Below are 13,256 nucleotides of genomic sequence, written 5' to 3'. Positions count from 1 at the left end.
GGTTGAATCGGATGTTCAAATTATAATTGAGTCCAATGTTACTTCACGTCAATCAGATGGTGATCATTGCCTACCTATACAAGATGCATCTTTCGATCCATCTTTTAATTTAGAGCTTTTTCATGCCTCATTAATTCGGTATTCGATCCGCTGCTACAAAAAACAGAATACCTGCTGTCATTTGCAAAAATCGCAAGGGACTCAAACGCCTTCATTTTGATACGTGAAGTTGTTCAAATTTTTTCAAAAACTCAAGACTAGCTATGGTGATTTAATCCTCCAAAAAATTCAAAGCCCAAAAACAAGATAATTTATAAAGACTTAAAGATACAGGTTAAGGTTAAACTGTGTGCCATGTAACATCTGCTAGAACGTCGGAGATGTATACTGCCAGGAGCTTCAAGCTCTATATCGTCTTATTTATGCCAGTGCATTCTGGAGCGTCAAAGTTCATGCATTGTAGTCATTGTGTTTTAGCAAGTAAGCCTCGACGGCCTTTAAAGTTCTGATGACGCCTTCTTTAACTCGATTCAGGCTCTCATGCTGCTCAGTAAGAGCCTCGTATTCAATAGTCCAATGCACCACGCAAATATTTGCATGGGCTCCTTCTTTGAATTCAAAGGTGTTCTTGTAACTCTTGAAAGTCGTACCCAATGAGCCTCCTTCGACCACAACGGCCTTGTACTTCAATGACTCGCGATCCACTTCTTCTATCTTCTCTTTCACATAGAGCACCTCTTGATGATGCTTCTCTTTAGCGAGGTGTGCACTGTGACCTGTGGCCAACCAGTGACAACTATATCAAGCTTCATGGTAGATCAGTTATAAACATCAGACGAGAACAACGTTTAAGTCTAACAACAGAAGAGACAATACTATTCTTTAGCCTTCAGAATGCATGCGAAAATCGGACCCACCCTTGTGGAATTTCATGATTCTTACACACCCAGTCTCTGTCGCCTGGGCTTCTGTGTATTCTACAGCAGCTACTTTCTCCGGCAAGGCCTTGGGGAGGCAGTTATGGGCGTCCTTGAAAGCGCCATACCACATCCTCTTGGCTGAAACTTGCACTTCGATATCGTGACTGAAGATCTTTGCCATCGCAGCGGCGGGAGGAGAGAGAATGGGAAACAAGGTTTGATGGTGAAAACAAAACTCAGATGAAGTTAAGTTTGTCGAGAAAGGGTCGGCAGGGCAAATGGATGTCCCTCCAATATTAACAGGAGCTCTATTTATAAGGTTTTTGGCACGATCAGAGTCCCTTACGTGATTACCCAGCTTATGTGCTGTAAAGTAAATCGGATAAGGAGAAAAACGAACAAAGCGACGCGGCATACGGAGATTGAATTCGCAGTTCCTATTCAATTCGTTCACCACACTCGAAAGTTATCCATTGTAAGTATTCCGAATTGCAATACCACAACATGGATGTTGAATGTCGCTATCTTAGTAAAAGTCCTACAATGCGGCAATATGGAGAAACCGAGGCCTTTGGTCTAGAAGAACCAGTACAGGCACACGGATCTTTTATGGAGTGGGATATAGAAAAGTACGAAGCTTTTTGAAAATTGGATGCAATCCTTCTTTACTTGGCCAGCACTTATGAAACTCTAAAATCCTAAAGCCATGTGGCACATTCTAAGCCGCCGATAGATCAATTGGCTTATTATTGTGGCACATTCTAAGCCGTTAGATCAATTGGCTTATTATTAGCTACTTACAATATTCTTAGTAGTTTGTAGAATTATGTGACATTGAGAGTGGCAAGGAGACCATGGGTGTTGAAAAGATTTGTCACTTCATGTTTCTTCTACAAAAATTTGCTACAAGTGTTAGGTTTATTTAGAGGCCCTATTTGAAAAAATCCAATTAGCCTATTAGTTCATCGGGGGTGGGTGAAGGGGGGGGGGGGGTAAAGGGGGATATGGGGGTTAATTGGGGGAAAGCCAGGTGTCCCTCATTGGAAAGAAAGGTCTAGATGGTGGGCTAGAGGGATCCATTAGCAGGAGGGCTAGATGGCGAGTTTTGGAATTTGTTGTGTCGAGTTCATTATGAGAGAGGATATTAGATGGTTGAGTGCAAGGAATCATGTAAGGGTGGTATCAATTTAACATGTAAAATGCACCACCGGGCTTGCATGTAGAGTAAGTAGTTATCTGGCATGCATTGGACACAAGTATATAGCTCGAATTTTGATTGATTGGATGAGTACAAGGAGGAGCGTGCAAAGGTGGTGTCAATTTAAGTGTATCTTTACTGACAATCCTGTGGCCATGGCATTGATGAGTCGTGGCATACTCTAGTGTAACTTCAATGTGCAAGGTGCTTTTTCGTGGCTTGTTGTTGCGATCTTCCAAAGGAGCCATGAGAGGGATTTAGAAATAGGGCCTTGGATCAATTCAAAGGATAGAATAGGATCAATGGAAACAAGTTTGGGACAATGGAAGGATAAAATAGGATCAATGGAAGCAAGTTTGGGACAAAATGATGAGAAGAAATTGGATTTGGGTGTTGAAAAGTGCTTACGATAGAAAGAGTATGAATGAGAGATTGGAAGACGATTACAGTGAGGAGTAGGATTTAGATGTTGGAAAATGATTTAGGTACATAGGCATGGTTTGGGGGAAGGTTTGGAAGAGTTTTGGGCCATTTTGGGCACTTTTTAAAAAAATTCAAATTTTTGCGCTAGGGTGTCTTTGCGAGATACTTTTTCGGAATGTGGACCACCTAAAGACAATTTTGAGACTGCACTTCTTATAAATTGTAAAAACTTGGCTAGTAATTCCACATCTAAATGTAAGGATAAGGCTTGCCTAGTAAGGAGGTTTCTTTTACATTACCCATAATTGCAGGTACTATCTTGTCCTCTTGTGTATTTTTACCCTTCCATATGGAGTGAAAGAGATTGGATACACTATCAAGACAAAATTGTAGTATAAGGAGGCTATTGGAGCTTTTTGGCAAGCACATTCAACAATTGCAAGCAAGCAATGAAAAAACACAAATATAGCAAGACAAAAGACCTAGAGAATCATTACAGGAAACTTTTCTTGCTATACTTACCTTTCAAGGATCAAGAGCATCTTCTCAATGACATATTTTCTACATGGCATAATAGGTACAACCATGAACAACATGCAATCTATGTGAATAGATGCAAATTCAACCAACACATTATGCCCCATGCGTGGCTCAAGAGTACAAGAGCCTTCTCTTAACCAATCTTAGCACAAGGTGGGATCCCAATAGATACCAATGACTTTGGCCTCCAAAGAGAATTTCACATGAGATATAGGGTGCCTCTGTTCAACTACCCAAAAGATTTCATGTACAAACTAATGCCCAACAAAGAGTACCATACTGCTATGTGTAAATTAAACACAATGCAATGGCTCTCGCTCAAGGATGTCCTCATGAAATGTTTGCACAATGACTTGCCTTTGTGCTTGTTCTTGTCGAGGAATGCCAAGACAGGTAAAATTGTCACTCTGTTACAATTGGTGCAAGCACTTTTGTATTATTCACACCAACAAGACTCAAATGTGGAATTGCCAAAAGCTTCGCTTCTCGCGTATTGGCAAGGTAGCGTACAACATAGGTGGATCACAATAGTTTTTTCTCTTCATTTGCCTTTCTTAACATCATCTTATAAGATCCTAATAGTGTACAAGCTTCAAACCCTTTCCCTTATGTACAAAGACATGCAACTAATTTTGTTCGATGAGATTTCCTTGGTGGGACAAAACACATTCATTGTAGTGGACATGCATATGCATCAAATCAACAAACACAACCACCAACAACCGTTTGGAGGATTAGACGTGCTCTTGTGTAGGGATTTTCCCTATGAAGGATAATTGGATTTTTTCATGCAAACCTTCCTTGCCAACAATGTTCCCTTTCGTGTGGGCAGAAGATGTCAAACATGAACATACAGAAGACAATAAAAATTCCATTTGACCCAAAGGTAATAGGAGGCTTGCACCTTTTGCAACTAGTCTGGCTTTGTATCTTTGAATACTGCCATCTGGATTGTACTTCACTTTGTATACCCATTTGTTTGCTATGGTTCTCTCCACTCCTAGCTACAACACCTCCTACAGCAGCAGCTGCTCATCCCCCTCTACTCTTTCTTCCTCCATTGAGAGTCTGTTGGTTTTGATTTAAACTTTTTGATTAGTGCTACACCTTCACGGTAAACTGCCCATTTTCCATCCTTTCTAGCAGCCCTGACTTTAGCTAATCTAGTTGCCTTGATCTTGAGTTCAGTTTGTGTAAGCTCCTCTACTATCCATACTTTGGTGCCCTTCAGCTTGTAAGATTGTCGAAGAAGCTTGATCCGCATATCTTTTGACTTCAGTGTAAGGATTGCATGACCTCTATAGTGCAAATAGAAGCTGGCCTGGAGTCATCATCATCCTGCTCATCATCATTCACCCATTCAATGTTGGGCAAGGTTGATTTGATCTTTGTCAATATTTCACTATATGTCCCCTCCTCTTTGTACGAAACTTCTGGGAGTCTCCCTATTCTAGGAGCTAAGGGGCTTGACACCTACCTAGATGGACTGAGGTTGCCATGTGGGCAGTAAGATTGGCAGCAGAGGATCCTTGTTTATATTTTCTTAGGATGCCCGTTGGTCCACCCTTGTCAGCACACATGGTCGACAGAGCAGCAGTAGTATGAGCTGCTGGGACAGTTCTGTTTAGGCCTTGTATCAAGGCAGAAAGACTGGCAGATAAGCAACACAGTAGGCACTTGCTTGGTAGGGCCTTATATAGGCTGAAGGGGCCAGATTAGGTCAGCGACAGGTCAGTTGGCAGCCTGACTGGGTTGGCCAGTCTGTGGCACGAGCAATATGTTGACGAGCTAGAGCTATCCGAACAGGAGAAACTATCACTGTAGGAAGAAATTTTACCAAAGAGGAAGTCTCACAAACACACTGTTTTTTTTGCCAAAGAGGAAGTTTGAGCAGCTGCTCATCCCCCTCTACCCTTTCTCCCTCCATTCCTAGCTACAGCACCTCTTGGAGCTTCTCTCAAGCTTCAGTTGTACCCTCTATATGGAGTACAGGAGATGAAATCGTGGAAGGCAGACCTAGCAGAATCCATGGTAGTTTGGTAGCTAGGAGAACTATGGCTATGATAGTGAAACTTTGAAACTAAAGTAACTTTATAACCTATATATACCCAAATGTTCTAAATATAAAAAATAAAAAGAATTATAAAAATTTTGGGAAAAACTTGACATTGACATGAAACAAAACCATTCAAAACATCAAAATTAATTGCACCACTATTAATTCGAAAATGTCAAAATCCATAATTGTTCCACCCCACATTTTCTAAACAATCTTCAATATTGCAGGAGGGATAAAAGTGGCACTATGCACGAGCTTCTCTGCACGCTTTCCTACCTTTTCACCATTTAAGGTAAAGTGAAAGGACTCAGACATGCCATCCTCCCAGACTAATAGGTGTTCCTGCACATCCCTGAGAGTCCACTGTGATGTGACAGTCACATTCTTAACATCTCCCAAATGAGAACCAATGCATAAACTTACTCTTGTATTATCATCATCGTTAGAGTCAAGGGGGAGCCAATTGTCACCTGTTTTCTTCCAACGCCTATATTGGAAAGCAAAATATAATATTTGGCAGGAGATGTGGTACTTGACAACCACATTGTCCTTACATACATGGCATTGAAACAGATCACCCTTTTGTTCACCTGGCCTGCTTCCCCAATTCACCCCAAGCAATTCCTCAAGGGCATTCTCATGTAGGCACTTGCATGACCACATGGTTTTTGTTCTGTGCATCTGGATATTATAAAAACAAGAAGCAAAAATGTGCAAAGGCATAAACCAAGACAACCTTACCCATTTAGAGCCAAATGTAAACTTCATGGCCATGCCCACATCCTTTGCAATCTTTTCCTTGTATGATTGCATTGTTCTTGTGTCCACCATGCTGCATTCTTGGAGTAATGTACTTGGCATTATACCAATAGATATTTCTCTATTTCAAAGTAGAGGACTTCTCTCCAGCATGCATTTGCCTTCCTAAATCCTCATGAATGGTAGTAAACTTACCTAAGAAGCACTCCACTGGTTCCCACTCGTCAAAGTCTAAAGGAAATACATCTGCTATGCACAAGTTCTATTTCAAAATACAATTTCAAACTAACTCATTACACTGGTTCTATTTCAAAATACAATTTCAAGCTGACTCATTACACTTCAAAATCTTACACAAAATGCAGATTTACAATGCGATGGTATTGTTGATTAATTTCTCAACGGAAGAAGGCGCATGTCCTTCCCCATGTAGATGTGTTGCACCTTTGCAAGCAATCCTTTCTTCCCAAGCTTGAACTTCATGATGTGGCCCTTCCATTCATGCAAAAGATCACCTCTTTTGCTCTTGGGAAGCTTAATAACACTTGGTAGATCCTCTCATGGCTATCCAATCATTCAAGCTGTAGGTGCAAGGCACCCATTCACCCAGTGCATTTTTGCTCCTGTGGGACATAGAGTACATGTGTGGTCTCCTCACCATGCTTGCACAGAGGTCACAACAGCAGTAGTGGACTAGAAAGTGTAGCTTGGAGGGAGAGAGCAGCTCCAATAGAGGGAGAGAGAGGGATTGAGCTCATTATTGCCCATGTACATATCGTGCTACATATGTTCATATATTGTATATATGGGTAGAGGGATAGGAGGATAGAGGACTCTAGAAGGAATCCTAAGTCATGGTATGAATAGTCCATATGGACTAAGGGCAACCCACATTAGGGTTCAGTATATATTGTATTGAGAGTGTACATTTTAGTATAGCCAATTTTGTGTACTCTCTCTCATCCTCTTTGGTGAGCGCATTAATTATTAGACTATGTGAGGATTTTGTGTCCTCTTTTACAGGGTGTTAGAGTATAAGTAAGGTCCTACCTAATAGGAGAGGTTTTTTGACCTTGTGTTAGATTGTGTTAGATTTTTGAAATTCTTGAGTGCGAGTTTGACGGGAGAGGACTATGCATCCCGATAATGTTTTTCCCTATCCCTCACTATCTCAGATATGAAATTTCTTGTGTGAGGGTTTCTTTGCAAGGCTTGTGGGAGTTCTACAAAGACTTGCTGAAAGTTTGTTGGATTGCATGCAGAGGTTTCTCTATCAGTTTGAGTTTTGAGCAAAAAGGGCTAGTTTGCATTTTGCAAAGTCTTTAGGACTTATTCAAGTTATATTTTCCCTCTTAAAAGAAAGGTGCTTTAGAGAAGAAAGAAACAAGGGCTCAACCTAGTACTTCGAAGAAGAGACAAGCTACAAGCAAAGAAGAGCTTGAAAGGTTGAACAGTTACAAATTAAGAATTTTTTATTAGAGGTGACAATAAGAAAAGGATTGAAGGAGGAAGTGAAGTGGACCTACATTCATGCAAAATACCATAGAAGCCTAGCAAACACCATTCCAACAAATGTCAAATAGGATTGACTAGTAGCGAGTGGAGTATAAAACTAAAGAAGAGCTTGAGAGATCCATAGAAGTATCCTCACTAGTACAGTTAAGGTAGACATGCTGAGTAGCAAAGAAACAAGATTGGGTAAGTGCCATCATGTGTGAAAGCTTGAAACAAAGTTTTGAGGGAGCTAAATAACAAAATATGAAGAGGGGAGAGGAGAAGAGTGGAGATGAGGAGAGAGGGCATAATTAGAGAGCACACCACAAATGACTAACTGTACACTAGATTTAATTGAAAATGTAGAATATATACAAACACATTTAGGGTTAGGGTATCTAACCCTTTGCTTTATAGCAAAGTCTCTAGGACTTATTCAAGTTATATTTTCCCTCTTAAAAGAAAGGTGCTTTAGAGAAGAAAGAAACAAGAGCTCGACCTAGTACTTCGAAGAAGAGACAAGCTACAAGCAAAGAAGAGCTTGAAAGCTTGAACAGTTACAAATTAAGCATTTTTTATTAGAGGTGACAATAAGAAAAGGTTTGAAGGAGGAAGTGAAGTGGACCTACATTCATGCAAAATACCATAGAAGCCTAGCAAACACCATTCCAACAAATGCCAAATAGGATTGACTAGTAGCAAGTGGAGTATAAAACTAAAGAAGAGCTTGAGAGATCCATAGAAGTAGCCTCACTAGTACAGTTAAGGTAGACAAGCTGAGTAGCAAAGAAACAATATTGGGTAAGTGCCATTTTGTGTGAAAGCTTGAAACAAAGTTTTGAGGGAGCTAAGTAACAAAATATGAAGAGGGGAGAGGAGAAGAGAAGAGTGGAGATGAGGAGAGAGGGCACAGCTGGAGAACACACCACAAATGACTAACTGTATACTAGATTTAGTTGAAAATGTAAAATATATACAAACCCATTTAGGGTTAGGGTTAGGGTATCTAACCCTTTCCTTTATAGCACTCTATACGTGTTAGTGCTATGCACATGTAATCACATGATGTTGAGCGTGGTCTCTCCACACCTTCCCTCAAGATCAACATCATGACGTAGGCCTTCCCTCAAGATGATGATTCTGGGGAATCGAAGGACTAAGAATTACATTCCATCAGACCCCTTTAATGGGAATGTCCTTCCTCTGCATCAAACCAAGAGCTTGTCGGTGTTTCTCGAAAGCTCTTGATTGAGTGATTTGGTAAAGATGTTTGCAACATTCTCTTTGCTATCACAATGTTGCAGTGTGATGTCACCAAGTAACACTCTTTCTCTGATGAAATGCTCTCTAACATCAATGTGCTTTGTCCTGAAGTGATATACTGGATTCTTGACCAATGCTTGAGCCGATTGGTTATCATAGTATATTGTTGTTGGCTTTGATTCATCAAAGTAATCTCTTTCGGACAATAGTCTTTTGAGCCATATAGCCTCACATGCACCTGTAGTGATTGCTCTATATTCTGCTTCAGTCGAAGACAAAGAAACAGTTGGCTGTTTGTTTGAAAACCATGATATAGCACCTTGACCAAGGAAAAATGCATATCTCTGTGTGGATCTCTGGGCCTCATGATCTCCGCCATAGTCACTATCACAGTATCCATGCAACCTTGGATGACTTCCTCTGTATTCTATCCCAAACTTTCTTGTACCTCTGATGTATCTCAAGACTCTTTTAGCTGCATTCCAATGAGACTGACTACATAACAAATATCTGGTCGTGTGATAGTCAGATATATAAGAGATCGGATGAGCTACTTGTAGTACTTGTCATCGATTGTAGGCTTTTCTGAATCTTTAGTAAGTTTTAAACTCTGTTCCGTGGGAGTGGCTATGATCTTGCAATCTGCCATATGAAACTTCTTCAAGAGACTGTCAACATATTTGAGCTGACTCATGAAGGTGCTATCATAATTCCAAGATCTTTCATGTCGAACTCTGTAGATAAGTCTTGTTTTAGCTTTTTGATGAAACTATCCTTGCTTCCGGTCACAATCAGATCATGTACGTACAAAAGTGCAATAGTAATGTCTTCCCCTTGAACTTTGTAGTAGAGAGTATGATCTGCATTGGATTTCATGTATCCCAGATCAGCAAAATATTTGTCAATTTTACTGTACCAACTTTCGGGTGCTTGCTTTAAGCCATAGAGACTTTTCTTGAGATGGAAAACTTGATTCTCCTTTCCTGGTTCAACATAACTTGCTGGTTGTTGCATGTAGACTTACTCGTCTAGGTAACCATTGAGAAATGCATTCTTGACATCGAGTTGGTACATTCCATCTGTTGAGTGTCGCTTGTGATATCAAGAACTATATGGAATACATCTTTGCTACTGGAGCATGTCTCATCATAATCTTGACCATATTGCTGTGCAAATCCTTTTGCAATTAGTCTGGATTTGTATCTTTGAATACTTCCATCTAGATTGTCCTTCACTTTGTATACCCATTTGTTTGCTATGGCCTTCTTTCTTGGTGGAAGGTCGCATAATCCCCAAGTATTATTCTTATAGAAAGCATCAATTTCTTCATTCATAGTAGTTTGCCATTCTGGCTTGTCTATTGCATCTTCGACGTACACTAGCTCTTTTGTAGCCATGATGGTAGTCATAAGAGCATAGTTGGTGGTTTCAACCTGAATTGCTTTGCATTTCGGAGCATATGTCAATCTAGCTGGTGAGTCTTATGTATGCTATGATAGCTACTAGATCAGACATTGCATTTGCAGTGGGAGTTGTTAGCTGGTATATGGCTAATCTAGGAAAGAGGCATTGGGAGGCAGTTAAGTGCATCATGAGGTACATGAAGGGTACCAAGGAGATGTGCATCTGCTTTGGTAAAGGAGACATGCATGTACTTGGGTACACAGATTCAGACTATGCAGGAGGGCATGTGGATAGTAGAAGATCCACTTCTGGTTATGTGTTCACCTTTGCAGGTGGTGCAGTGTCATGGATGTCTCGCACACAGAAGTGCGTTGCTTTGTCTACCACAAAGGCTGAGTATGTTACAGCCACAGAGGGTTGCAAGGAGGCTATATGGCTTGATTGGCTAGTGGGAGATTTGGGGATTCATACAGGTGTATCGACATTGCATAGTGATTCCATGAGTGCTATTCACCTAGCACGAAATCCGGTCTTTCATGCAAAGACCAAACACATTGGGGTCAGGTACCATTTCATCAGGGAGGTACTTGAGAACAAGCGCATAGAGCTTGTCAAGGTTCATACAGATGATAACCCTGCAGATATGCTGACGAAGAGTCTACCTAGTCAGCGATTTGAGTATTGTCGTGTATTGGTGGGCATTGGATAGTATGCTCACTGGTTGTTCTCCCTTAAAGGCACATTGTCATTTAAGTGGGAGGTTGTGGGGGTTAAAGGTCACTGTGCCTTTACCCCGGTTATGTACAATACTCAAACACATATATAAATGAATGAAAAAGAAGATTAGGGTGTTCTGCACCCACCAAAACTTGTGTGGCTCTCTGTTTCTCTCTCTCCCTCTTCCGTTCTTGCTTCCGTTGAGAGCACTCTCATTATCCATGAACCATTCCTGATGATTTGTCATATGAAATGATGCACCGTTGTCGATGTACCAAGGATCTTGATCTGCTTGGTCGACTTGGTAACTAAAATCCTCTTTTGAATTGCAATCAATATCCAGGTACACTGTATCAATCATCTACATTTTCTCATTTGTTAGAAACATCCTCCCATGTTCATTTGCATAATGACTGTGACTAAAATGTTCAGAGGTGGATTGTACCACCAACGGGTGATGTTATGGTGCAAGATAAGTGCCATGTGGCATGTTTGAGACTAGCATATGCACAATAGTAGAAGTACAAAAGTTAGGAAGAGGGGCTAGGGGGGGGGGGGGGCGGACGTGATTGAGTTTTTGCAATGAGCCCAAAATGAGTCATTCGGGGCTACATTCTTGCCATCTTTCTAGAAGATCCACTAAGAGTGTTTACAAACTATGGGCATACATGCCCGCTAATGGTGCATTAAATGCATCTAGGCTATCTCTTGGTCCATGGACATGCCATGGTTGTGGCCGTCTATAAACACCCCAAATTCACGAAATGGGGTGCACTAATTTGTAAACACCCTAGATTGGTGAAATGGGGTGTCCGATTGGAAGTTTTCCTTGTAATTTTTTTTTGTTGACTAGGGTGCGAAAGATCGCACGTATGTGCCACTGGCAACAGAGCCGATAGGTGCTAAGGTGAAAAGCAGTGTGTAGACAATATAGCTCGCAAACCAGATTGGTCGTCACACTCCCTCCGTGTGAACAAGATGACCTCGAAGTAGCAGGCTGACAAAGCGGATTGAGTCGATACGGGAGTCGATGGAGAGAGAGCGTGCTGTGCACACGCTCAAAAAACCTTGGTCCTAGAGTCGTGCAACCCATGCAAACATATCCTAGATGTAGCAAGGGTATGCTCATTACAAGAATCAAATCAAATGTTGTGGTTAAGCAAAACCAAGTGGAATGTTTTGTACGGAATCATAGATTATTTAGGCAAACAAGATGAATATCATTCATAAGACCTACCCGAGATCGAAAAAGAAGACGAATTGAATGTGCAGTATGGAAAAGGGGGCAGAAAGCTGAGAGAGAGAGAGAGAGAGAGAGAGAGAGGGAGGGAGGGAGGGAGAGAGGGAGAAAGAGAGAGAGAGAGAGGATTTGAAGGGAAGAAATTAGCAATGAGAGAGGGAGAAAGAGAGAGAGAGAGGATTTGAAGGGAAGAAATTAGCAATGAGAGAGGGAGAAAGAGAGAGAGGGGATTTGAAGTGTCCACGCGGCCAGAATCCCCTTAAAAAATGAGCTTTTGAAATGCCCATCGACTTTACTTAAGCCTCCATATATGGCAGGCCAAAAAGCAAACAAAAAGGAATCCACTAGAAATGGTGTGAAGTAAGACTTGAGGGGATAAAGGGGGGAGAGAGAGAGAGAGAGAGAGAGAGTGAGAAAGTGAGAAAGTCAACCGCTTTAAAGTTTGCATTTAAGTCCAATAAAGAAGAGAAGCCACATATCATCATATTGTCCAATAATAGGAAGAATGCACTTCCAAAAAATCTAAAAATGCCTAATTTTTGCTTTGCCCAAATTGAATCGTTGCTAAGAGCGCATTCCTGCGACACGCCATGCCATAAACGTTGCATGCCATAGCCATACTGGTAAAATGAGGTTATCATTCTCAGAAACGACCAAGAGCAGCGACGTTCATTCGCTTGTGCTGGAGACGTGCATAGCAAGTGCCAGGTGGTGCAGCCTGTTGGCTGCTTGCTGTGCCTAACGGAGATTGGAGGGGGACGTTATTCCCGTGAAACGAGCTGATGCTGAATAGTGAGACCCGAGCCTGAGCGAGAAAAAGCGGGTGGTGTGGCATCAAGGGGGGCATTAGTGCCGGCATGGAGTGTCGCGGGAATGCGCTCTAAGGCTAGAAAGAGTGACAGGCCAAAAAAAGCAGGGGCGTGACTCTAACGCTCGCGCCACCTTCACTCTCACTTGTACTCCAGCGCGCTCTATATATTCTACGATCGATCGATCATCAACCGAGCTCCAGCTTTTGTGATCGATCGAGCTCTCACACTAATTCTGCTAGCATCTATCTCTTCCGATCGATCCACCTCTCATCAAACTCATTCAGCTTCCTCGATCAAGCTCCTACGTCCTTCTTCTTTGCTGCTCGATCAACCTCTGGCGCATTCAGCTCCTCCCACAGCTCCAGAGATTACCGAGACGACAATGCATCACGCTTTGCCGAGCCTCAGCTCTGTTGCCGACGCCACT

At 41.6% G+C, this 13,256-nt stretch overlaps 1 protein-coding gene across 1 annotated transcript; it reads right to left on the bottom strand.

Moving 5' to 3' along the window:
- Positions 1-287: 287 nt before the first annotated feature.
- On the bottom strand, positions 288-1,198 carry LOC147881709 (pathogenesis-related protein 1-like). Its single transcript, XM_087401933.1, has 2 exons — positions 918-1,198; positions 288-776 (listed from the first exon to the last, which is right to left on the bottom strand). Exons 1-2 carry the CDS (start codon positions 1,099-1,101, stop codon positions 451-453), a joined length of 510 nt encoding a protein of 169 aa, XP_087258059.1. The 5' UTR covers positions 1,102-1,198; the 3' UTR covers positions 288-450.
- Positions 1,199-13,256: the final 12,058 nt, after the last annotated feature.

The sequence above is a fragment of the Dipteris shenzhenensis genome, chromosome 30 (genome assembly GCF_047967505.1).
Source record: "Dipteris shenzhenensis isolate YYH24624 ecotype China chromosome 30, Dip_SZ_1.0, whole genome shotgun sequence".
Lineage (NCBI taxonomy): Eukaryota > Viridiplantae > Streptophyta > Polypodiopsida > Gleicheniales > Dipteridaceae > Dipteris > Dipteris shenzhenensis.
Note: the sequence above shows the minus strand (reverse complement) of the source record. Positions and strands in the feature narration are given on the sequence as shown.